This window comes from Nomascus leucogenys, chromosome 10 (assembly GCF_006542625.1).
Source record: "Nomascus leucogenys isolate Asia chromosome 10, Asia_NLE_v1, whole genome shotgun sequence".
NCBI classification, from domain to species: Eukaryota; Metazoa; Chordata; class Mammalia; order Primates; family Hylobatidae; genus Nomascus; species Nomascus leucogenys.
The window spans coordinates 58,763,733-58,790,751 of NC_044390.1; the positions used below are offsets into that span (position 1 = coordinate 58,763,733).

The 27,019-nt window shown below is 43.8% G+C and overlaps 1 protein-coding gene and 1 pseudogene across 2 annotated transcripts; one reads left to right on the forward strand and one right to left on the reverse strand.

The window, feature by feature from the left end:
* The first annotated feature begins 2,163 nt into the window (after nucleotides 1–2,163).
* On the forward strand, nucleotides 2,164–25,862 carry LOC100579663 (zinc finger protein 44). Of its 2 annotated transcripts, XM_003275772.3 has the most exons (4): nucleotides 2,164–2,371; nucleotides 21,648–21,774; nucleotides 22,698–22,758; nucleotides 23,982–25,862. In XM_003275772.3, exons 1-4 carry the CDS (start codon nucleotides 2,369–2,371, stop codon nucleotides 25,636–25,638), a joined length of 1,848 nt encoding a protein of 615 aa, XP_003275820.2. In that variant the 5' UTR covers nucleotides 2,164–2,368; the 3' UTR covers nucleotides 25,639–25,862. The 2 variants fall into 2 exon arrangements, with proteins under 2 accessions (XP_003275820.2, XP_030676613.1); XM_030820753.1 differs by lacking the exon at nucleotides 2,164–2,371 and having other exon boundaries at nucleotides 19,471–21,774.
* Nucleotides 12,183–13,313, reverse strand: LOC105740303 (annotated as a pseudogene).
* Nucleotides 25,863–27,019: the final 1,157 nt, after the last annotated feature.

A 27,019-nucleotide genomic window follows, 5' to 3' on the forward strand; every position in this document is an offset into this window, starting at 1 on the left:
CAAAATAAAACAAAAAAAACCATGCTGCCCTATAATTCCAGTTTTTTCACACATTTAACAATTTTATTTCATTGTTGATGTGCTTTTATTTTCTGGGATGAAAATGAATAGATTGCAAAAAAATTATATCAGTGAGAAAATTATGGCAGTGGAAGAGATCTGAGCTAACACCCGTTCTGCCCCGCCCCGCCCCCCACCCCTGCCAACCCTCTATCTTCTCTTTCCCTTAATCCTGGGTTCTTAGGCCCAGCTAACTTTGGAAGTCAGCTTAAATGATAATAAGCCTTCCCCAAAACTCAACTGCCTTTGTAAAACGAATGAATGGCCATCAGGCTGAGGGATATCCCATCGGAATTCTTCTGAAGTGTAGACATAGATTGCCAGCTATTTCTGCAGATAACACCACTATTGTAGATTAGCATTTTTAGACGTATTTTCAGTTTTTTTTTTTGTTTTTTTTTTGCATGTCTGACACCACCTGCACCTGCCAACTCTGCTCCTGTGGCCCCAACCAGAAGTGATTCAGTATAACAGGACAGTTTTTTTTTTTTTGTGTTTTTTTTTTTTTTTTTTTTTTTTGAGACGGAGTTTCGCTCTTGTTGCCCAGGCTGGAGTGCAAAGGCACGATCTCGGCTTGGCGCGATTTCAGCTCACCGCAACCTCCGCCTCCTGGGTTCAAGCGATTCTCCCGCCTCAGCCTCCCAGGTAGCTGGGATTACAGACATGCGCCACTGCGCCCAGCTAATTTTGTATTTTTAGTAGAGACGAGCTTTCTCCATGTTGGTCAGGCTGGTCTCAAACTCCCGACCTCAGGTGATCCGCCCGCCCGGGCCTCCCAAAGTTCTCGGATTACAGGTGTGAGCCACCGCGCCCGGCCTCTTTTTTTCTTTTTAAAATATGTAGCAGGACGAGCCGCAGACCAGAACCCCTCAGACACCGAGTTGTGGAAGGAAGGGGCTTTATTCAGCTGGGAGCATCGGCGGACTCACGTCTCCAAAAACCAAGCTCCCCGAGTGAGCAATTCCTGTCCCTTTTAAGGGCTTACAACTCTAAGGGGGTCCGCGTGAGAGGGTCATGATTGATGGAGCAAACAGTGGGTACGTGACTGGGGGCTGCATGCACCGGTAACCAGAACAGAACAGAACAGGACAGGGATTTTCACAGTGCTTTTCCATACAATGTCTGGAATCTATAGATAACACAGTTAGGTCAGGGGTTGATTTTTAACCACCTGGCCCAGGGCACAAGCCAGGTTATCTGCCTGTGGATTTCATTTCTGCCTTTTAGTTTTTACTTCTTCTTTGGAGGCAGAAATTGGGCATAAGACAATATGAGGGGTGGTCTCCTCCATTCAATATAGTATAGAGACAGTTTCACTCTATGCCCAGTCTGGTCTTGAACTACTGGCCTCAAGTGATCCTCCCACCTAGGCCTCCCAAAGTATTGGGATTACAGCGGTGAGCCACCACGCCCGGCCAAGAGGACAGATTCCATCCCCAATGATTTCCATCCCCACCCCAACCAGTCAGTAGCAAGCCTAGCTACCTCCACCCTTTCCCCCAAACTGCCCTTGAAAAACCCCTACCTACGGACCTTGGATGAGAATAATTTGAGTAGTAACTCCGTCTCCCACGTATCGTAGCTGGCCTAGTGTTTATTAAATTTTTTTTTTTAACTGCAGTACCGTGGTCTTTATTTGCATAGCGCGTAGAAAGAACCCATCCAGCGCTTATAGTGGGAGAAAGGCTTGACCTTGTAGGCGACAGCCTCATCCCAAATTCCTGGTCCCTGGAAGACATCAGCACCCCTCCCCCCCGCCCACCCCGGTCCCCCGCTGCTGCAGTGTGGCCTGTGTGGCCTCGGCTGCCCTCCTGCTCTGAGGCCAGGGGATGGCTCCAGTGGACAGTGAATCTGGGATTCCTTGCACACAATTGTCCAGGAGGAAGACGCAAAAAGGGCCCACTGCATACAGGTAGGAAATTCCGCTTTAAGGCAAACGTTTCCCGGGACTGGTCGGGTCATAGCGCAGGGAGGAAGCCCGCCCTGCCAGGGGCCGGGTCTGGAACCTGTTCATCCGGCTGCACTCAGCACTGTGAGATCGCTTCTTCTGTCACTCAGTGCCAGGAGGCGGGACCTGGAGCGCTATCCAATCAGAGTCGTGGGCGGGTTCCTGAGAACTGTCAATCAGGCGCGCGGCAGAGAGGAGGGTGTGACGTTCCAGGAGCTAGTGGCCTCTTCACCCTGGTGACCTTTGTGCCGTATTCTGTCACTGAGAGACGCCCTGGGACATCTGTGGTGGCTTCTGTCGCGCTGGGACCTACCCTGGCTACGGGAGTTGGGAGGACCCGGGACACCGCACAGCCGGGAAATGGTGAGTGTGCGGGGCCCGGCGTCCTGAGGCAGGGCGAAGGGCTGGTCGGAAGCAGTCGGAACCAGTTGGAACCGGCTGTGGCGGGACCCGGGCCTCGCCTCAGCGTCTTTGGGGTCTGGGACCTGAGCCCCCCTTCGCACCTCGGTCCTCGGTCCCTTTGGCTGCAGAGTGGGGCCGGGCCGGCAGCCGGGACTCCGGGCATCCTGTCCGGTCCCTGAGCGGCGACTGCGGCCCCGGCCCTGGCGCCCCTCTCTGGGCAGCTCCGTGCCCGCAGCCCCGCGTCTCCCCAGATCGTGCGGCGGAACCAGTACAGGTTCGCAGCCCGAGTCGCTGCACCCGGACGCCGAGGGCTGCAGCAGAAACAGTTTAATAGGAGAGGACACCCTAGATCCGCCTCCGTGAGAGGTTTGGGGATGGGGTGTTTAGGGGTCTGGACGGGGGTCGTTGGGATGTGGGGTCGCTGGTTGGTGGGGAAGTGAGGGGTGACTCCTGGGACTGGAGGTGAAGAAACCGCATTCTCCTGCTGAGTGGGCTCCCTTGTGGGGTCTTCAGCCTGCTTGGCGCCAGCCTTTCCGCTGGAATTCAAGATCTGAGAAAGAACTCTTGAGCAACTCTCAGAGATCTTATCCCCAGGCACGGTGGGGAAGCCACCGGTCAGCGTCTGCTGTGACCTGACTCTCCGGGAGGCGGCTTCCTGTGAAGCAGCGGGGCTGAGGGCACCTGGTTAATATCTAACTGCAATCTCGCCTCCAGCCTGGCTCGCAGTTCCTGTGAACCCGGTGAGGAGGCTGCACGGTGACGATGGGAGGGTCACTAGGCACAAAGCAGACTCGTGTGTGGGGTTTGTGTGTGGGAGGAGCTGTGGTCTCTGTGGTCTTCAGTCCCTTCTTTCCAAGGGCGACCATTTCCCCTCCGAGGCTTTCAAAGATACGGGCATCAGGGTCTTTGAGACCTGTCCCTTCCTCCTAGCTCCTCTTGGGGCTAACAGTAAATCTTTTGGTTTCCAGAGCCTTCCATATGCTAACTTCACTCCTCAATTCCCAGTAACATTATGAACCCTTTGTCACCAAGACTATATTTCAGATAGACACAGAATTTTGTCGTTTGTTTTCAGATAGCAATGTGTGGCTCTTTTTAAAAGGATTTATTTTGTTTTCCTTAACATTTCACATGTGAGGAAGAAGAGAATAACCACCTGACACTGCTGTAAAAAAAAAACCTGCCTTTGCTTCAAGTTGTCCCACCTTTCAGACGGAACTAACGTACTTCTTACAATATTGATTGATGTCTATGTCTCCCTAAAATGTATAAAACCAAGCTATGCCCCCACCGCCTTGGGCACATGTCTCCGGACTTCCTGAGGCTGTGTCACAGGCACGTCCTCAACCTTGGCAAAATAAACTTTCTAAATTAACTGAAAAAAACAAAAAAAAAACAAAAAAAAAACCAAACCTTTGTGCCTCTTTTATCTCCCCTAGGCACAGATGCCTTCTCAGAATGTCCTTTACAGGGTGATGTGACCTCAGCCCACCCTGTGTCTTTTCCAGGCCCTGTGTTATGGAACTTTCTGGGGCTACCCTAAGATGCTGGAAGCTGCCAATCTCATGGAGGGCCTAGTGGATATCTGCCCTTGGGTCACTCTTCCCAGAGGACAGCCTGAGGTGTTGGGGTGGGGCCTCCCAAAGGACCAGGTGGATGCTCTGGGGTGGGAGGAACCTTCTGGTATATCATTCATGTAAAAAGCTAACCCCTGGGCTGGGCGCGGTGGCTCATGCCTGTAATCCCAGCACTTAGGGAGGCCGAGGCGGGCAGATCAGCTGAGGTTGGAGTTCAAGACCACCCTGGCCAACATGGTGAAACCCCATCTCTACTGAAAATACAAAAATTAGCCGGGCATGGTGTCAGGTGCCTGTAATCCCAGCTACATGGGAGGCTGAGGCAGGAGAATCACTTGAAACCGGGAGGCGGAGGTTGCAGTGAGCCAAAATCACGCCATTGCACTCCAGCCTGGGCGACAAGAGGGAAACTCTGTCTCAAAAAAAAAAAAACAAAAAACAAAAAAACCAACACCTGGGACATTGACATTTTTTCCCCCAAGCCTAGTTTCCATTCCTTGGTGACACATGGCTTATCAGCAAATTGGATAGTGTTATTCAGGGGACAAGATAAATGATTTCTGCCTTCTGGACTCTCTCCAACTGTGAAGCTAGAAAACTGTATCTGAAAACTGGAAAACCCACCCAGTGAGGTTTTGCAAGAGCCTGAAAAAGACATAAGGTAGTGTCTCCTAGGAGTGTGGTTGCTGAGCACTTCAATGAACACCGTGGGGCTGGGGGATGTGCCAGGTGATAGAACGACTTGACCTGACAGTTGAGTGAGACTTGTCTGTGTTCCAGTCCGTTCTGCTCCACCCTGGGTTAGTTACCCTGAAAAGATTTGTTCAGTTATTTCAAATTTAATTTTTTATTAACTGTAAAGTGCATACTATCATTAGAAATTAATAGAGAAGATAAAGTGTTTCTAAAGAGGCCAGAAAGAGTTGGAATTCAGAAAACAAATTATATATATGTAGTTTTCTATTCCTTTTTTTTTTCATTTTTTATTTTTTTATTTTTTTATGAGACAGGGTCTCCTTCTGTCGCGCAGGCTGGAGTGTAGTGGCACCATCATGGCTCACTGCAGCTTAGGTAGCCTAGACTGCCTGGGCTCAGCCTCCAGAGTAGCTGGGAGTATGCCCACCATGCCCTACTAATTTTTGAGTATTTTGTAGTGATGGGGTTTCCTCATGTTGCCAGGCTGGTCTTGAAGTCCCTTGCTCAAGCGATCCTCCTGCCTTGGCCTCCCAAAGTGCTGGGATTACAGGCATGAGCCACTGGACCCAGGCCCTATTCCATTTTTTAAAAACTTTTTTTCTTTTCTTTCTTTCTTTTTTTTTTTTTTGAGATGGAGTTTCACTATGTTGCCCAGGCTGGAGTGCAATGGTACTATCTTGGTTCCCTGCAACCTCTGCCTGCCAGGTTCAAGCAATTCTCCTTCCTCAGCTTCCCGAATAGCTGGGATTACAGGAACGTGCCACCATGTCTGGCTAATTTTGTATTTTTAAGTAGAGACAGGGTTTCACCATGTTGGCCAGGCTGGTCTTGAACTCCTGACCTCAGGTGATCCCCCTGCCTTGGCCTCTGAAAGTTCTGGAATTACAGGTGTGAGCCACCGCACCCAGCTTTTTTCTTTTTTTTTTTTTTGAAACAGGGTCTCCCTCTATCACTCAGGAGTGCTGTGGTACGATCTCAGCTCACTGCAACCTCTGCCTCCAGGGCTCAAGCGATCCTCCCACCTCAGCCTCCCAAGTAGCTGGGACTACAGGTGTGTGCCACCACACCTGGCTAATTTTTGTATTTTTGGTAGAGACGGGGTTTCACCGTGTCGCCCAGGCTGAAGCATTTTTAAAAAACTTTTATTTACTTTTATTACCCCAGAGACCATGTAATAGGTTTCTCAGGTCTTTTATTGGATGATTTCAAATGGAATTTCAGGGCTTAGCAGTGTAAATACTACCAAGGGAAAAATTTGGGAAAACTCTTCCATTTTGGCTGCAAAAAAATGAATACATTTTCACAAGAATGTGTGATAGGTATTTGATTGAATTATAAAGCTTTACCAAAACTTTAGTTTCTCTTCTTTTTAGGCTGGAGAACTTGGGACAGTGGATAAGTCTGGTCTGTTCCTGGACTTGGCAGATTAATGCAACATTCTGTGGGACTTTGCAATAGCTAAAGAACTTAAATATCCTTTGTTTACTAAAGGCTTCATTATTATGGAAGTAGTAACTGATTTTATTATCTGAGATGGATAGATACTTGTGCTTTTCTTGTTAAGCTATAAAATAGAAGTGACTTACAATTTCCTTCCCTCCTGTAAACACTGAATTTGAGTGATTTTGATAGATTCATCACACATGGAGTTTTGTTTGTTTGTTTTATTTTTTAAATCCATGTAAGGCACGGAAGGGTAAGCAAATAGCCTTGACTGGGGTGGAGAGGCTTGAGGCCAGTGACTCCAAGTGGAGGCCAATTTTGAGCCTGCAAAGGGAGGTCATTGTGGGCCCAGTTTAGTTGGTTCTTCCTGGGGAGCCTCCCCTGCAGGTGTCCCAGCCTAATCACTCCAGCAATGGGAGGAGCTTTTTTTAAAATTTATTTTTATATTTATTTATTTATTTATTTTATTTTATTTTTGAGATAGAGTCTCACTCTGTTGCCCAGGCTGGAGTGAAATGCTGTGATCTCAGCTCACTGCAACCTCTGCCTTCTGGGTTCAAGCGATTCTCCTGCCTCAGCCTCTTCAGTAGCTGGGATTACAGGTGCATGCCACCATGCCCAGCTAATTTTTGTATTTTTAGTAGCAATGGGGTTTCACCATGTTGGTCAGGCTGGTCTCAACTCCTGACCTTGTGATCCGCCGGCCTTGGCCTCCCAAAGTGCTGGGATTACAGGCGTGAGCCACTGTGCCTGGCCTGGGAGGAGGCTTTTTTTTTTTTTTTTTTTTTTTGAGATGGAGTTTCACTCTTGTTGCCCAGGCTGGAGTGCAACCACAATGGCATGATCTTGGCTCACCACAACCTCTACCTCCCAGTTTCAAGCGATTCTCCTGCCTCAGACTCCTGAGTAGCTGGGATTATAGGCATGCGCCACCATGCCCAGCTAATTTTGTATTTTTTAGTAGAGGCGGGGTTTCTCCATGTTGGTCAGGCTGGTCTCGAACTCCCGACTTCAGGTGATCTGCCCGCCTTGGCCTCCCAAAGTGCTGGGATTACAGGAGTGAGCCACCGCGCCCAGCCAAAGAGCCTTTTATACTAAGAGAAGCTACAGAGCACTGGAAATCTGGGGATCTACAGGCAGAGGCAGTTGGGGTGATGCCATGTCTGAGGTTGTGTTTGTTATTGTAGGGCTGTCACTAGACAGTCATCAGGTAAGATAAATCTGGATTTAGCTAAGAAATGAGTTTATTCTAGGCCAGGCACGGTGGCTCATGCCTGTAATCCCACCACTTTGGGAGGCCAAGGCAGGTGGATCGTGAGGTCAGGAGATCATGACCATCCTGGCTAACCTGGTGAAACCCCGTCTCTACTAAAAATACAAAAAATTAGCCGGGCATGCTGGCGGGCGCTACTCGGGAGGCTGAGGCAGGAGAATGGCGTGAACTGGGGAGGTGGAGCTTGCAGTGAGCCAAGATCGCGCCACTGCACTCCAGCCTGGGCAACAGAGCAAGACTCCATCTCAAAAAAAAAAAAAAAAAAAGGAGTTTATTCTAAAAGAGCGCTACATAACGGGGAAGAGCACTAAGTATAAGATCTGAAAGCATCTTAAAGCTTAGGTGGAAAGTTGCTTTCAAGGTGAAGAGCAACCAACATTACAAAGGAAATGAGAGGGAGAGGGCAGGATGGAGGGTGAAAATCAGATTCTAGATCACAGAGTGTTTTACCCTGACTTAAGCCTGTTCATGGGATGAGTCATGAAGGAAGGGTTATGTTTTGGCTTAGGCTGAGGGTGTGTCAAAAATCAGTGGCCTAGAAGAAAGAGAGAAACTTAAGTAGTTTCCTTTCTTTTCTGGTGTTTTTTTTTTTTTTTTTTTTTGAGACGTAATTTCACTGTTGCTCAGGCTGGAGTACAGTGGCGCCATCACAGCTCACTGCAGCCTTGACCTCCCCAGACCTCCCCAGGGATTGTCCCATCTCAGCCTTCAGGGTAGCTGAGACTACAGGTATACACCCCCATGCCCAGCTAATTTTTTTGTATTTTTTGTAGAGACAGGGTTTCACCATGTTGCCCAGGCTGGTCTTGAACTCCTGGGCTCAAGCGATCCACCCACTTCAGCCTCCCAAAGTGCTGGACTTAGAGATGTGAGCCATCAGGCCTGGCCGCAAGTTTCTTCTGGAAGCATTTTGTTCAGAGTAATCAGTAGAGGCAAAACTGTTCAGCTAGTTATTTATAAGACAAAGAATGGGAATTTGGAGGGCCTTGTTATAGGTTAAAAAGGCGGGAGCCAGAATTGATGTTAGTGAAGGATGTTTCTTTGCACTGGGCTATTTGTCCAGAACAGAAAGAACTGGGCATGGTGGTGGGGGTCAGGTGATTTCTTATATATTTTTATATATATATATATATATATATATATTTTTTTTTTTTTTTTTTTTTTTTGAGACGGAGTCTCACTCTTTGTCCCAGGCTGGAGTACAATGGTGCCATCTTGGCTCACTGCAACCTCCACCTCCCTGCAACCTCCGCCTCCTAGGTTCAAGCTATTCTCCTGCCTCAGCCTCCTGAGTAGCTGGGATTACAGGCGCGTGCAACTATGCCTGGCTAATTTTTCTATTTTTAGTAGGGATGGGGTTTCATCATGTCGGCCAGGCTGGTCTCAAACTTCTGACCTCATAATCTGCCTACCTCAGCCCCCCAAAGTGCTGGGATTATAGGTGTGAGCCACTGTGCCTGGCCTCTTAAATCATGTTTATTACCAGGATTACAGGGCTTTTGTAAAATTGAACACTGTCAGCTGCTTGGTTTTGTATTCAGTGAGTTGGTTTAATCAGAGTGAAATTGCACAAATTAAAATGTCTTGGAGGGCTGACATATGTCTTCCATTTAGGTATTCTCGACATATACTTTATAACAAACTGATAACCTTAAGCAACTTGTTTAACTGAGTTCTTCAACTTGTTGTAGCAAATCATTAAATCTGATAGTAGAGTTGTTGGTTTTATACACATTTGGTTAAAAGTGTGGTCCCTAGGGCTTGCATTTGGCATCTGCAGTAGGGTCCCTGTTGTGGAACTGAGCCCTTAATTTGTGGGGTCTGTGGAAATGTTAGGTGGTGTCCACATTGAATTATTGAACACCAGTTTTTCTTGGAGAATCGGCTCGTGTTCAGCAAATGCTACATATTTGCTGTCAGAAGTAATGTTAGATAAAAGACACCATGGGTCAGAACCATAACTCTGAATTTGTCATTGTTACTTATTATAGGTTCAGTATGTATTCACTCATAAGCATAGTTTTGCCTCTTCAGTTTCTAGTTAGTTAATACTACCATTAATATACCATCCATATAATGCTGAAAAGGCATTCCTACTACAGGGTATCTACCCAAAGGAGTGGAAATCATTACATCAAAAAGTTCCCTGCACTCATGTGTTTATTGCGGACTATTCACAATAGCAGACATACAAAATTAGCCTAAGTGTCCATCAACAGAAGATTGAATAATGAAAATGTGGTATATTCACACAGTGGAATACTATTCAGACATTAAAAAGAATTAAATTGTGTCTTTTGCAACAATATGGATGGAATGGGAAGCCATAATCTTAAGTGCAACAACTCAGACACAGAAAGACAAATACTGCCTGTTCTCATTTATAAGTGGGAGTTAAAAAATGTGTATAGGGCCAGGCGCGGTGGCTCACGCTTGTAATCCCAGCACTTTGGGAGGCCGAGGCAGGTGGATCACGAGGTCAGGAGATCGAGACCATCCTGGCTAATGCGGTGAAACCCCATCTCTACTAAAAATACAAAAAACTAGCCAGGTGTGGTGGCACGTGCCTGTAGTCCCAGCTACTCGGGAGGCTGAGGCAGGAGAATCCCTTGAACCCAGGAGGCGGAGGCTGCAGTGAGCCGAGATCACGTCACTGCACTCCAGCCTGGGTGACAGAGCAAGATTCTGTCTCAAAAAAAAGAACGTGTATATATGTGGACAGTGAAGACTCATGGGGATGAGGGAGGTTATTTGGTGGATAATGGGGGTTGCTCCAGGGATGGACGCACTGAAAGGCCTGACTTTACAAGGCAATATATCAGTGTAGTAAAATTGCACTTGTACTCCATGAATATATATATATAATTTATACATATGTGTGTATATATATATATATATATATAATACATGTGTGTGTGTGTGTGTGTATATATATATATATATATACACAAGGAATGCACATTTTAGGGTATTACCCAAGACTACTGAATTAGTAATTCTTGGAATGGGGCCCAATGATTTTTTTTGTTTGTTTAAGACAGAGTCTTACTCTATTGCCCAGGCTGGAGTGCAGTGGCGCGATCTTGGCTCACTGCAACCTCTGCCTCAGCCTCCCGAGTAGCTGGGACTACAGGTGTGCACCACCACGCCTGGCTAATTTTTGTATTTTTAGTAGAGACGGGGTTTCGCCATGTTGGCCAGGCTGGTCTCGAACTCCTGACCTCAAGAGATCCACCTGCCTCAGCCTCCCAAAGTGCTGGGATGTGAGCCACTGCAACCAGCCCCAGTGATCTGTTTTTTTTTTTTTTTTTGGTTTTGTTTTTGAGACCAAGTCTCGCTCTTTCGCCCAGGCTGGAGTGCAGTGGCACGATCTCAGCTCACTGCAACCTCTGCCTCCTGGGTTCAAGCAGTTCTCTGCCTCAGCCTCCCGAGCAGCTGGGATTACAGGCGCCCGCCATCATGCCTGGCTAATTTTTGTATTTTTAGTAGAGACAACGTTTCACCATCTTGGCCATGCTGGTCTCGAACTCCTGACTTCATGATCCACCCACCTCGGTCTCCCAAAGTGCTGGGATTACAGGCATGAGCCACCACACCTGGCCTCCAATGATCTGTTTTTTAACGAGCCCTTCAGATGATTCTCATGCATGAGAACTAGTTCATCAGAGCAACCTGTTAAAAATATAATGCAAAAAGATGTAACTAAAATGTAAATATAATTAGTAACTAAATTGGAACACTCGAGAATATTGATTTGATTCAAAGACATCAAGAAAGGATGAACAGAAGGGGGAAGAACACAAAAATTGTGCTGAAAAGGTTTTTGTTTTCTTTATTTGCCTCAATCTGTTTGACACATGCTAAAATTTGAGGCTATGGGTTATGCAGTTTACTCACACATTGCAGTGCTCATAGGACTTGACTTTTTTTTTTTTTTTGAGATCTTTTTTGAGATGGAGTCTTGCTCTGTCACCCAGGCTAGAGTGCAGCGGCATGATCTCCGCTCACTGCAAGCTCTGACCTCCGTGTTCACGCCATTCTCCTGCCTCAGCCTCCCGAGTAGCTGGGACTACAGGCGCCCACCACCACGCCTGGCTAATTTTTTTGTATTTTTAGTAGAGATGGGGTTTCACTGTGTTCGCCAGGATGGTCTCCATCTCCTGACCTCGTGATCTGTCCGCCTCGGCCTCCCAAAGTGTTAGGATTACAGGTGTGAGCCACCATGCCCGGCCAGGACTTGACTTTTAAGTTAATTTTTTGATGTTGTTGACAATGTTATTTTTGGTTTTGTCTCTACATGCTAACAGTTCATGAATTTTTCAACACATGGGGGAACATTGCTGGGTTATAGATTATAGACAAACTTCAGTTTACTAGGAAATCATAATAGCATGTGTGGATTAACTGTCTGACAAGGCTGGGTGCTGTGGCTCACGCCTGTTATCCCAGCACTTTGGGAAGCCTTGGTGGGTGGATCACCTGAGGTCAGGAGTTTGAGATTAGCCTGGCCAACATGGTGAAACCCCATTTCTGCTAAAAGCACAAAATATTATCCGGACGTGGTGGCGGGCACCTGTAATCCCAGCTACTTGGGAGGCTGAGCCAGGAGAATTGCTTGGACCCAGGAGGTGGAGGTTGCAGTGAGCCGAGATCGCGTCTTTGCACTCCAGCCTGGGCAACAAGAGTGAAAATCTGTCTCAAAAAACAAACAAACAAACAATGTATGCATGTCTGTTTATACATTTTTTTTTCAGGCTGAATTTATTTTTCTTGTACAAAAGCCCTATGTTATAGCCACAGCTGGAGCCTGGGTCCTCTGCACAGAGACTCTGGTGTGGGTCTTAACGAAGTGGTCAGTGAATTCCTGATAGGGAGACTTGGTTAATACAGTCTCCTTTGAGAGGTCGGGGGTCAGGTAGCTGTAGGTCTTAGAGATGGCATCAAAGGTGGCCTTGGCGAAGTTGCCCAGGGTGGCAGTGCAGCCCTGGGCTGAGGTGTAGCAGTCACTGATACCAGCCATCATGAGCAGCTTCTTGGGCACAGGCGCTGAGACAATGCCAGTGTCCCTGGGTGCGGGGATGAGGCGCACCAGCACAGAGCCGCAGTGGCCTGTCACCTTGCAAGGGTCGGTGTGGGGCTTGCCGATCTTGTTCCCCCAGTAGCCTCTGCGCATGGGGACAGTGGAGAGCTTGGCCAGGATGATGGCCCTGTGGGTGGCAGTGGCTGCCTCCTTGGAGCACTTAACTCCCAGAGTGACACGGCCATTGTAGTCCCCGATGGCAACAAACGCCTTGAACCTGGTGCGCTGGCCGGCACGGGTCTGCTTCTGCACTGGTGTAATCAAAACCTCATCCTTGAGAGAGGCCCCCAGGAACAAGTCAATGATCTCAGATTCCTTGATGGGCAGGGAGAAGAGATGGATCTCCTCCAGGGACTAGATCTTCATGTCCTTGACCAGGCAGCCCAGCTTGGTAACGGGCATCCACTCCTTATCCTCAGCCTTGCCTCTCAGAGCTCCGCGGCCCCGGCCCCGGCCCCGGCCCCGGATGCGACTGCAGAAATCTCCGAGGAAGCCACCGTGGTTCCCCATCCCAGGGTCCCCAGGGCCTCCGGACCCCCGCGCTGCACCTGCGTCATCAGCCATTTGGTGTTTTCTCAGAGAAGAAGCTGTACCTTTTAATATTTATCTTTTAGTTATCTCCGTGTGATTATGTATTATCTCCATGTGATTATATATTGTGTTTTTACTGGATTAGCATTCATGTTGAACATACCTCCTTTGTGGGCTTTCATCTGTGAAATAATTCTCAGTCATTTAATTCATTTGCATAGTAAATGCAAATGTTTGCTTTGTTTCTGTCTTTGTTTTAGGCATACTTTATACACATCCTTTTTTACATGGAGGGATTGGTAATATTTCCTTTCAGATGGTGGTTTATCTTTTAAATTTATTCTGTTTAGATGAACTCTTCCTAAATTTTTAATTTTTTTAGATAATGTCCAGCTCTGTCACCCAGGCTGGACTGCAGTGGCATAATCAGCTCACTGCAGCCTCAAACTCCTGGGCTTCCAAGTAGCTGGGACTATAGGCATGTGCCACCACACTTGGCTAATTTTTAAATTTTGTGTAGCGAGAGAGTCTGCCATGTTGCCGGGCTGGGTTCAAATTCCTGGCCTCAAGAGTTCCTATTGCCTTGGCCTCCCACAGTACTGGGGTTATAGATGTGAGTCACTATGCCTGCCTCTTCTTAATGTAATTAGAGTTCAATTTGCCAGACTTCTCCTTTGGAAGCTACTTTATTTTCTTATATAAGAAGACTCTTGTTAAATAAGAAAAACATTTTTCTGGCTGGGCGCGGTGGCTTATGCCTGTAATCCCAGCACTTTGGGAGGCTGAGGAGGGTGGATCACGAGGTCAGGAGATGGCGACCATCCTGGCTAACACGGAGAAACCCCGTCTCTACTAAAAATACAAAAAAGTGGCCGGGCGCGGTGGCTCACGCTTGTAATCCCAGCACTTTGGGAGGCCGAGGCGGGCGGATCACGAGGTCAGGAGATCGAGACCACAGTGAAACCCCGTCTCTACTAAAAATACAAAAAAATTAGCCGGGCGTGGTGGCGGGCGCCTGTAGTCCCAGCTACTCGGAGAAGCTGAGGCAGGAGAATGGCGTGAACCCGGGAGGCGGAGCTTGCAGTGAGCCGAGATTGCGCCACTGCACTCCAGCCTGGGCAACAGAGCGAGACTCCGTCTCAAAAAAAAAAAAAAAAAAAAAAATTAGCCGGGCGTGGCGGCGGGTGCCTATAATCCCAGCTACTCGGGAGGCTGAGGCAGGAGAATGGCATGAACCCGGGAGGCGGAGCTTGCATTGAGCCGAGATCATGCCACTGCACTCAAGCCTGGGTGACAGTGCGAGACTCTGTCTCAAAAACAAAAAAATTTTTTTTCTGTAATTTCTAAAAGTGTGCTGCTTTCGTCTTTCATAGGTGTTGTATATTCTTCTAATTTAATCTTTAGGTCTGTCTCTTGAAACTGGCTATAAACTTTATCTCTGCTCTGGTGTATCTCCAGGGATTTGGTTGGGGATGGTTACATTGCGCCTTTCGTGGGATACTTTTGTTTACCAAAAATAAGGCCATTGAGGCAGATATAATTTGATAAAGTTTTATTATAAGCCAAATTTGAGGATCAACTTGAGAAGACACACCAACAAATTTGGATGTGTTCTAAAATAGATTACCAGTTGGTAATCTTTATGAGAAAGTTTAGGAGAAGCTGGAGGACTACTCATACCGGAATTGTCACTTTCCTTGAAGGGTACAATATAGACGTTACAATCATTGCCTATAGATGACAGCCGACAGGCTAAAATGTTCTAAGTGGAAGACAATCAGCAAAACATGATTCAGAAATAAATCAGTGTCTTTTTTGGTGTTAGTAGATCACGTTAATCATATCAACAGTTTGAAGAACTCACAATAAGATTTGAGGGACTCAAGATCCTTTACTCACAGACAGAATGTAAGCCATTTAATTAGAAGACTTCTTGCCAGGCGCGGTGTCTGATGCCTGTAATCCCAGCACTTTGGGAGGCCTAGGTGGGCGGATCACCTGAGGTCAGAAGTTCGAGACCAGCCTGACCAACATGGTGAAACCCCGTCTCTACTAAAAAATACAAAAATTAGCCGGGCATGGTGGCGGACACCTGTAATCCCAGCTGCTCGGGAGGCTGAGGCAGGAGAATTGTTTGAACCTGGGAGGCGGAGGTTGCAGTGAGCCGAGATCACGCTATTGCACTCCAGCCTGGGTGACAGAGCAAGACTCTGTCTCAAAAAAGAAAAAAAAGACTTCTCCAAGTGGGTTGATTTGGAAACCTGCCAAATGTGACCTGTAGGTTATCACTTCTTTATCTTGGCAGGGAGCTTAATGCCTATATGTGAGACCAGTGACCTGATTCCTGTAGACTTCAAAGCCTAATGTGTGTAGAGAAAGAGTCTACCTCTCTCAGTCACTTAGGACTGCTATACCAGATTGCCATACACTGCATGCCTTAGACAACAAACATTCATTTCTCAAAGGTGTAGAGGCTAGAAGTCCAATGTCAAGCAGACGAGGCCTCTGGTAAGGGCCTGCTACCTGGTTTGAAGATGGCAGTCTAACCCTTATGTCCTCACATAGTGAAGATATGTCTGTAATGTCTGTCTAGTTTTGGTATTAGGGCAATGTTGGCCTTATACAATGGAATAGAAAGTGTTTCCTTAGCTTCTGTTTTCTGGAAGAGATTGTAGAGAATTGGTATCATTTCCTCCATAAATGCTTGCCAGAATTCAGCAGTGAAATCGTTCTGACCTGTTGCTTATTTTTTCTGGGACATTTATTATTTATTAATATCTTCAGTAGATACAGGCCTATTCATATTACGTAGGTCTCTTTTTGTGAGTTTTGGTAGATAGTATCTTTCAAGGAATTGGTCCATTCCATGTAATTTTATCAAATATGTGGGCACTTAGTTGTTCCTAATAGTCTTTTATGGTCGTTTTACTGTCCATGGGAGTAGTAGTGATGGCTCCTCTTTTTTCTGAGTTAACTTGGCTATGGGCTTATGAATTTTAATGATGTTTCCAAAGAACCATCTGTTGGTTTGTTGATGTTTTCTACTGATTTCTTCATTGCTATTTCATTAATATCTCTTCCCATCGTTACTTTCCTCTGTTTGATTTACATTAATCTTGTCATTTTTCTCTAGTTTCCTAAAATGGAAGGTTAGGGTGTTGATTTTAAACCTTTACTTTCTAGGAAATGCATTTAATTCTTTAAATTTCCCTCAAAGCACTGCCTTTACTCCATTCCAAAGATTTTGCTAAGATATATTATTTTTCATCAACATTGCAATATTTACATTTTGCTTGACAATTCTCCTTGAAGTTTGTGTAGTTGAGAAGTTTGTGGCTTCAATCTCCACTTTGTTGAGGTTTTTCAACTATGCTTCTATTACTAATTTTTACATTAATTCTAATATGATTTGATTGCATACTTTAAAAAAATTTGTTCAAGTGTGTTTTATGGCTGAGAATATTGTTCATCTTGGTGAATATTTCATGTAGGCTTGAGAAGAATATGTATGCTGTTGTTGAATGAATGATTCTATAAATATGTTTCAATTAAATCCAGTTGATTGATAGTGCTATTGAGTTCAGCTATATCATTAGTGATTTTCTGCAGAACTGATCTGTCAATTATTGATAGAGGTGAGTTGTTTTCCCTCAACTATAATCCTAGATTTGTGTATTTTGCCTTGTGGTTTTATATGTTTTTGCATTATGTATTTTGATGCTCTGTTTTATGGGCATAGATGTTAAGGATTATTATGTCATATAGGATTGACTTCTTGATCATTATGAAATCTCTCTATCCCTTGTAATTTTTAAAAAATCTAAAGCCTGATTTGTCTGAATGTAATATAGGTCTTCCAAATTTCTTTTGATCAGGGTTAGAATGGCATGTATTTCTTCATACTTATATATTTAATGTATCTGCGTCTTTCTGTTTAAAATGCTTTTTTAAAATATAGTTTGGGGCCTTGTTTTTTATTTCACTCTGCCAGTCCCTTTTTTTTTTTACTGGTGAATATAGATAATACACATTTAAGTGACAGTTGGCATAATTGGATTCAGATAAACATATATATTATTGTTTTCTATTTGTTGTTCTCTGTTTTTTTAACTTCTCTTTTTCTGCCCTTTTTCCTTTTAGCTAAGCATTCTATATGATTTTATTTTCTATATTATATATCTATGTAGTCTACTTTTTCTTAGATTCTATTAGTGAATTTCCCAGAGTTTGTGGTATAGCATTCACAACTAATGGGCCTTCAATTTCAAATAATACTATACTGGCTTCAGGAATAGTGCCGTATAATAGTTCTGAAGTGTGATAGACTGTTCTTCCTCCCATCACATATAACATTACTTTCATTCATTAGTTCAACTGGGAGCTATAAACTACTGAATACATCGTTGATATTATTATTTTTTCTTTTGAGACAGAATCTCGCTCTGTTGCCCAGGCTGGAGTGCAATGGCATGATCTCGGCTCACTGCAACCTCCGCCTCCTGGGTTCAAGCAATTCTCCTGCCTCAGCCTTCCTAGTAGCTGGGATTACAGGTGTGCACCACCACACCCAGCTAATTTGATATTATTATTTTGAACAAACCTATATCTATTAGATCAGATAGGTATAAGAATAGTAAAGAATTTTTTGTGCCTTCAGTTAATTGTTTCCTAACACTCTTCATATATATGTGTATGTATACACACACACACACGCACACACAATCTGAATTTCTAACCCATATTATTTTTTTCTCTCTGATGAACTTCTTCTAACATTACTGGCAAGGTAGGTATACCAGTCACACATTCTTTCCATTTCATTCCCCCTCTTTTTTTTTTTTTTTCCTCAGACCAGGTAATTTCAATTGTTTTACCTTCATTTTAGTTTTTTTTTTCCCCACTGGTTGCTCACATCTGTTGAATACCTTTAGTGATGTTTTCATTTAAGTTGTTGTATCTTGCAGTTGCAGAAATTCTATATGGCTCAATTTTTAACATATTTTGGTATTATTTTATCCCTACATCAATTTTCTGGTTTTCTCTTAGTTCTTTGTTTATTATTGTCTTTACCAAGTTAAATATATTTAAGACAGTTGCTTTACAGTTTTTATTCAGTAAATCCAGTGTCTGAGGTTTCTCAGAGATGATTTATCTCAAATTGTTTCCATTAATGAGTCATATTTTCATGTTTCTGTTTTATTTATTTCTCTTGGGTTTTTTGGGGGGTTATTGAAAAGGAGACATTTGAATGTTATAATTGGGTAACTCTGAAAATCAGATTTTTGCCCCTTAATTGTTTGGTATTCTTGCTTGAAGGCTGAAAGTATTCATTTCTTTTTCCTTTTTTAAATAGAGACAAAGTCTCACTATGTTGCCCAGGCTGGTCTCGAACTCCTGGCCTCAAGTGATCCTCCTGCTTCAGCCTCCCAAAGTTCTGGGATCTTTGTAATGTGCATCATCATTACAGGCTTGAGCCACTGCACCTGGCCTATTCATTTGTTTAGTAACATTTCCAAATTAGTTTGCAGAGGCTGTATTTCCTACTGGGTATAGACACTGAAGTCTCTGTTCTTTAGCTTGTGTTCATGCCGTGTTCTGACAGAGATTTCCTGACTTTAGCTTGTGTTCATCCAGCATTCTGACAGAGATTTCCTGAATGTTAGAAGCTAAAAGTAAAAAAGAAGATGAAACAAAACAAAAACCTGACCTCTTCCAGTCTTCATGGATGGCTCTCTGCTGGGGCATTCTTTGAGCACTTAGCCACAGTATTTACTACTTTAGCCTTCTCTTTCTGTTTAAATCTGGATGTTAGCCAGAGCTGAAAAAGAGGATCCCCACCTGTCTTTTATGAAAATATATTGTTTCCTGTGCCTGCATGGGGCTTTCTCCATTCCCCAGTATATCTGGGTGCTTTCGAATATGCTTATTTGTAAAGAAAAATTATACTCTAGCCTTTTCTCCTGGGACTTAGATGGTCTAATATATGTCTTTTTTTTTTTTTCCTTGAAATAGTGTCACTCTTTCACTGAGACTTGAGTGCGGTGGCACAATCGTGGCTCACTGCAGCCTCAACCTCCCAGGCTCAAGCAATCCTCCTACTTTCCTGAGTAGCCGGGACTACAGGCATGCACCACCATACCCACCTAATTTTGTTTATTTTTTGTAGAGATGAGGTCTCCCTACGTTGCCCAGGCTGGTCTTGAACTCCTTGCCTTTAAGCAATCTGACCCCCTTGGTGCCGAGACCAGCTCAGTCGTGGAGACCCTAACCCAGCAGCACTAGAGGAATTAGACACACACACACAGAAATTTAGAGTGTGGAGTGGGAAATCAGGGGGCTGACAGCCTTCAGAGCTGAGAGCCACGAACAGAGTTTTACCCACATATTTATTGACAGTAAGCCAGTGATAAGCATTGTTTCTATAGATTATAGATTAACTAAAAGCCTTCCTTATGGGAAACAAAGGGATGGGCTCTGGCTAGTTATCTGCAGCAGGAACATGTCCTTAAGGCACAGATGGCCTATGCCATTGTTTGTGGTTCAGGAACGCCTTAAGCAGTTTTCCACTCTGGGTGGGCCGGGTGTTCCTTGCCCTCATTCCGGTAAACCAACAACCTTCAGCATGTGCATCATAGCCATCACGAGCATGTCACAGTGCTGCAGAGATTTTGTTTATGGCCAGATTTGGGGGCCTGTTCCCAACACCTTGGCCTCCCAAAGTACTGGAATTACAGGTGTGAGCCACCACACCTGGCCTTCTAATGTATGTCTTAGTCATCTTGTGTTGTCCTAGGTGGTTGCACACTTTTTGTGTATTTTGCAACATTTTAAAGTAGTTCCTGCCCAGTTTGACTCTAACTGGATTCCATTGTAGATGAAATAGAAAAGAGAGCCTTGTTTCAGACCTTTGGTTAGTCCCCAGACTGATTCGAAAATACAAAGGCAATAATTTGGAAACAAAATGTGATCCGTACTCTCTGTAGTGATCAGAGTTCTACACTGAGAACTCTGCTGTCTTCAAGACTGGCAATGAGATGGGCAGAGATGGACCAAAGAAAAAACCATACAAGGCTTTTCTATCATTTTTCACTTTCCTATGTATATATCTTTTTCTCTCTGTTAATAATATGGGATGTGAAAAATTGCAGTTTTAAATCTTCTGTTTGTTTTTGTAAAGCTGTCTACTTTCTTGATGAGAAGGTTTTTTTAAAGCGTCTTTAGACATTTATGACTTCTATAAAAATTGGTTTATGTAATGTTATTGATTATTAAATGTCTGCTGTTGAGATTTATGGAATATAATCGATATTCATGAAAGTGGACACTGAATTCTAAGAACATTTGCAGTCTGTCCCCTTCTTTTCTTTCTCCTTTGACATTACCCAATAAAAAGTTACAATTTTTTCTATTTAGTTGGTAAAATCTCTTTTATTAGTCTTTTGTCATACTTAACTACATTTGATCTACAGGGAACCAGTCACCAAAATATTCCCTCTGTGTAATCACATAGAATAGGCTAAATCTCCCAAGTAAGAAATTGAAAAAACAAAACAACAACAACAACGAAAAACATGAAATATCATCTACCAGAGTTGCTCATTAGGGACCCCGTGCCTAGAGTGTTTCTTTGTGTCCGTCTTAGTCTATAAGACTGTTTTTTTGTTACTTATAACAGGATACCAGAACTGGGGTAATCTATAAGAAATGATATTTATTTTTTGCAGTTCTGGAAGCTGGGAAGATCAAGTAAGGTCAAAGTGGACATCTGGTGGGAACCTTCTTGCTGATGGGGACTCTGTAGAGTCCCTGGGTGGCACAGGGCATTACATGATGAGGGGGCTGTCTAGCTGAAGTATCTTCCTCTTCTCATAAGGACACCAGAACCTCATCTGTGATAACCCATTTATTAATTAAGCCTTTCATACATGAGTGGATTAATCCATCCATGTGTTCCAAACCCTCAAGACCCACTCACCTCTTAAACCACTACCTTTCATTACTTCCACATTGGAGATTCAGTTTCAGCATGCATTTTGGAGGGGAAGACATTCAAACCTAGCAGTGGCTGATTGGGTATGCTTCCTCTGCTGAGGATATAATACAATTCCAAACTCTCAGAGGGAAGTTAGGAGTTAGGCAAATACCATAATTTTTACACAAACAGTATAGGCACACTCCACCCCCGTTATTAGTTATGCTCACGGGGCCCTCCCCTAAATACATTGTCTAGACACCACGAAAGGTTCAACATTGTGAACAAGCAGTTGTAAGGATATGCCATCTCAGGACTGCTAATTGTAACTCTCTTTTGCACAGTAGGTGGTAGGACTTTGTCATGACAAGTACTACAGACCCACTGTAGAAAGACATTAGGAGTAATCCAGGCAATAAGATTCACTTGCATAATTCACCAATAAGAGATATGTTCCTACTCAACTGTTATTTTAGCAAGCCCAATTCCAGCATCAGAATTCCAGCATCAGACAGTGAGTGTAGACACAGAATAAGAGTGGATTTACCATGTCATTGAATAAATGCTTGGAAACCACAGCATCATGGGAAGTTTATGAAGGTGAGTATGGGTTCTCAGTACTGTGAGTTTCAACCTTCCTTTTCTGGACATATGGGATGTTTCAGGACTCAGTGGCTTTTGAGGATGTGGCTGTGAACTTCACCCATGAGGAGTGGGCTTTGCTGGGTCCATCACAGAAGAATCTCTACAGAGATGTGATGCAAGAAACCATTAGGAACCTGAACTGTATAGGTATGGATGACATCATGTCTTCATTTAGTCAATTAGAGACATTTGTTTTGTGGTCATCAGTGCTGTTCAGTGATTTGAAATATGGAAAAGGGATACAGTTCACTCTTGAACAGCACAGGGTGAAGTGCCAGGCCCCAACCAGTTGTATGTCCTCATATAATTTTTTGTCTGTCACAGCTTAACCTACTGTTGACTGGCAGCATTATCAGTCATATAAACAAGTGACGAGCACATATATGTCATATGTATTGCATACTGTATTCTCAGAATAAAGTAAGTTAGAGAAAGTAAATTTTTTTCTGTATTTTGGAGATGGAGTCTCGCTCTGTCGCCCATGCTGGGGTGCAGTGGCGCCATCTTGGCTCACTGCAAGCTCCGCCTCCTGGGTTCACGCCATTCTCCTGCCTCAGCCTCCTGAGTAGCTGGGACTACAGGCGTCCGCCACCATGCCCGGCTAATTTTTTGTATTTTTAGTAGAGACAGGGTTTCAACATGTTAGCCAGGATGGTCTCTATCTCATGACGTTGTGATCCGCCCGCCTCAGCCTCCCAAAGTGCTGGGATTACAGGCATGAGCCACCACGCCTGGCCTAGAGAAAGTAAATATTAATAAGAAAATCTTAAGGAAGAAAAACTATATTTACTCTGCATTAAGTTGAAGTGGATCATCATGAAGGTTTTCATCCTCATCTTCACATTGAGTAGGCTAACTAAGAAGAGGGGTTGATATTGCTGTCTCAGGGGTAGCAGAGACTGAAGAACATTTATATATAAATGGACTTGTGCAGTTCAAACCTGTGTTGTTCAGGAGTCAACTATAGTTCAATGAATGAATCATACATGATTGCAGTGTACATAAAATCTTAACAGTTTTTGTATCATTTTGTAATAATTTATAGTGAATTTTCTGGATCTCTCTTTTAGGAATGAAATGGGAAACCCAGAACATTGATGATCAGTACCAAAATCTCAGGAGAAATCCAAGGTAATTTGTACTTATAAGAGACAGGTGATGTCTGTGTAATGTTTCTGAGAATGACAAGAACTTTTAAAAAGAAGCAAAGATTATGAACAAGCCCAGCTTAAATTTATTTATTCTTAGAAAAATTTCTCTGTAAAAATATATTATTAAATGTGACATACATATATATATATATATATATTTTTTTTTTTTTTTTTTTTTTGAGACAGAGTCTTGCTCTGTTGCCTAGGCTGGAGTGCAGTGGCACGATCTCGGCTCACTGCAAGCTCTGCCTCCTGGGTTCATGCCATTCTTCTGCCTCAGCCTCCCGAGTAGCTGGGACTACAGGTACCCGCCACTGCGCCCAGCTAATTTTTTTTTTATTTTTAGTAGAGATGAGGTTTCACTGTGGTCTCGATCTTCTGACCTCATGATCCTCCTGCCTCGGCCTCCCAAAGTGCTGGGATTACAGGCGTGAGCCACCGCGCCCAGCCGCGACATAAATATATTATTAAATGTGACATAGCTATTCAGTATTTGCAAAATAGTTCCCATGGAAACAATATTAAGATTTCCCATATGAGGCTGGGTGTGGTAGCTCATGCCTGCAATCCCAGCACTTTGGGAGGCTGAGACAGGAGGATCACTTGAGCCTGGGAGTTCGAGGCTGCAGTGATCTGTGATGGCACTGGTGCACTCCAACCTAAGTGACACAGCAAGACCCTGTCTTAAAAAAAAAAAAAAAAGAAAGAAAGGCTGGGCGCAGTGGCTCATGCCTGTAATCCCAGCACTTTGGGAGGCCAAGGCAGGTGGATCACGAGGTCAGGAGATCGAGACCAACCTGGCCAACATGGTGTGAAACCCCATCTCTACTAAAAATACACAAAAATTAGCTGGGTGTGGTAGTGCACGCCTGTATTCCCAGCTACTTGGGAGGCTGAGGCAGGAGAATCACTTGAACCCAGGAGGCGGAGGTTGCAGCGAGCCAAGATAGCACCAACTGCACTCCAGCCTGACGACAGAGGGAGACTCCATCTCAAAAAAAAAAAAAAGAATCCCCATGTGCATATCATTGTCTTGAAAATAGCTGGGATTGAGTTATCTTGCACAACATTCAGTCCATTCACATTCAAGCAGGGCATGAAGCTTATAGCTTGCCTGATAACATTAAAAATGTAAATCTAATACCTGTTGATAAATATAATTCAATAATAAACCTTTAGTAATGTACTTTTCATTTTTTACAGATGTGATATGGTAGAGAGATTTGGTAAAAGTAAAGATGGTAGTCAGTGTGGAGAAACCTTAAGCCAGATTCGAAATAGTATTGTAAACAAGAACACTCCCGCCAGAGTAGATGCATGTGGAAGCAGTGTGAATGGAGAAGTCATAATGGGTCATTCATCCCTGAATTGCTACATCAGAGTTGACACTGGACACAAACACCGGGAGTGTCACGAATATGCAGAGAAGCCATATACACATAAGCAGTGTGGGAAAGGCTTAAGTTATCGCCACTCCTTTGCAACACGTGAAAGGCCTCACACTGGAAAGAAACCCTATGATTGTAAGGAATGTGGAAAAACCTTCAGTTCTCCTGGAAACCTTCGAAGACATATGGTAGTAAAAGGTGGAGATGGACCTTATAAATGTGAATTGTGTGGGAAAGCCTTTTTTTGGCCCAGTTTATTACGTATGCATGAAAGAGCTCACACTGGAGAGAAACCGTATGAATGTAAGCACTGTTCTAAAGCCTTCCCTGTTTACAGTTCCTATCTAAGACATGAAAAAATACACACTGGAGAGAAACCGTATGAATGTAAGCAGTGTTCCAAAGCCTTCCCTGATTATAGTTCCTATCTAAGACATGAAAGAACTCACACTGGAGAGAAACCCTACAAATGTAAACAATGTGGGAAAGCCTTCAGTGTTTCCGGTTCCCTTCGAGTACATGAAAGAATTCACACTGGAGAGAAACCCTATACATGTAAACAGTGTGGGAAAGCGTTTTGTCATCTTGGAAGCTTTCAAAGACACATGATAACGCACAGTGGAGATGGACCTCATAAATGTAAGATATGTGGGAAAGGCTTTGATTTTCCTGGTTCAGCACGAATTCATGAAGGAACTCACACTCTAGAGAAACCCTATGAATGTAAGCAATGTGGGAAATTGTTATCTCATCGCTCAAGCTTTCGAAGACACATGATGGCACACACTGGAGATGGCCCTCATAAATGCACGGTATGTGGGAAAGCCTTTGATTCTCCCAGTGTATTTCAAAGACATGAAAGGACTCACACTGGAGAGAAACCCTATGAATGCAAGCAATGTGGGAAAGCCTTCCGTACTTCCAGTTCCCTTCGAAAACATGAAAAAACACACACTGGAGAGCAACCCTATAAATGTAAATGTGGAAAAGCTTTTAGTGATTTCTTTTCCTTTCAAAGTCATGAAACAACACACAGTGAAGAGGAGCCTTACGAATGTAAGGAGTGTGGGAAAGCATTTAGTTCTTTTAAATACTTTTGTCGCCATGAAAGGACTCACAGTGAAGAAAAATCTTATGAGTGTCAAACTTGTGGGAAAGCCTTCAGTCGTTTCAGTTACTTAAAAACTCATGAAAGGACTCACACGGCAGAGAAACCATATGAATGTAAGCAATGCAGGAAAGCATTCTTTTGGCCCTCTTTCCTTCTAAGACATGAAAGGACTCACACTGGAGAAAGACCCTATGAATGTAAACACTGTGGTAAAGCCTTCAGTCGTTCCAGTTTCTGTCGAGAACATGAAAGAACTCACACTGGAGAGAAGCCCTATGAATGTAAGGAATGTGGGAAAGCCTTCAGTTCTCTCAGTTCCTTTAATAGACATAAAAGGACGCACTTGAAGGATATTCTATAAGTGTATGGAATGTGGGAAAGCATTAGTTTTGTCACATTCAGATACTTGAAAGAAATAAATCCTGTGAATGTAAACGTGGTAAAGCCTTAAGAAGTTTCCAGGCTGGGCGCAGTGGCTCACGCCTGTAATACCAGCACTTTGGGAGGCCGAGGAGGGCAGATCACGAGGCCAGGAGATCAAGACCAGCCTGGCTAACATGGGAAACCCTGTCTCTACTAAAAATATGAAAAAAAAAATAGACGGGCATAATTGCTCGCACCTGTAGTCCCAGCTACTCAGGAGGCTGAGGCAGGAGAATCCCTTGAACCCGGGAGGTGGAGGTTGCAGTGAGCCGAGATTGCACTACTGCACTCCAGCTTGGGTGATAGAGTGAGACTCCATCTCAAAAAAAAAAAAAAAAAAAAAGTTTCCATTTCTTTCAAATAGAGTTGCTGCCTCCTATATGCAAGAAGATTGGTTCCAGTACACGCTGTGTATACCTAAATCTACAGATGCCAGCTCTTTTATAAAATGGAATATTTGCATGTACCTACCCACATTCTCCTGTATACTCTATATCATGTCTAGATTAATTAAAATATCTCATGCATTGTAAAAGCTGTGTACATAGTTGTATTTAGGGAATCATGAGAAAAAAAAATATGTGTTCAGTACAGACCCAACTATTGCAGGCCTATCTACATAGTATATATCACTTATAATGTTACAGTTTCTTATTTCAATACTCAGATTACTTTTGTTTAATGACCTGAAAGAATGTGTTAACACCAACCACAATTCTGGTTTTTCTTTCTTGATAACCCAAGTATTATGATGGTTATAACAATGATGATTGCTGTATGGTGCCTAATGTGATGTGTAGAGGTGACTAGATGTGTGGCATCATAGATAAACAGTGAGACCTCAGGCTAACTTGAATCTTGACAGGATATCAAGACCTTCATCTATGTTGGAAGACCCAGGTTCTGATTGAAGATGTGGACTCTTTGCAGGAGGCTAATACTAATGTCGGCATCTGTTCAGCTTGAGGGCTGAAGATGTTTGTGTTGAAGGGTATGTCTTCATATTTGCAGATATTTAGTTAGAAGCATTGTTTTAGGAAGCTAGTTCTTTTTGTTTGAATCCCTAAAAAAAACCTTAGTGTTCGTTTGCATATTTTCCCTTATATGACACAGAAGCTTTTTTCAATCAAAGGATCTTAGCTGAGGTTGATAATCTTTAACACTTGCACCTTGCAGAGGCTATAGATGCCCCAAGATCTGCTGCAAATTTTTCACGTGTCCAAATCAGTGGCACTGCTCCTCTTCTTAATCTTCTGCATCATCATCATCATCATCACTTGTAGAGGATTTCAGTATATCTTCAGTTTCCTTATTAGTAA

Coding starts and splice junctions, on each gene's coding strand:
- LOC100579663 (XM_030820753.1), top strand. CDS start 21,639: ATGTTTCAGGACTCAGTGGCTTTTGAGGATGTGGCTGTGAACTTCACC. Junction 21,775..22,697: donor TAGGAACCTGAACTGTATAG/GTATGGATGACA, acceptor TCTCTCTTTTAG/GAATGAAATGGGAAACCCAG. Junction 22,759..23,981: donor AATCTCAGGAGAAATCCAAG/GTAATTTGTACT, acceptor CATTTTTTACAG/ATGTGATATGGTAGAGAGAT.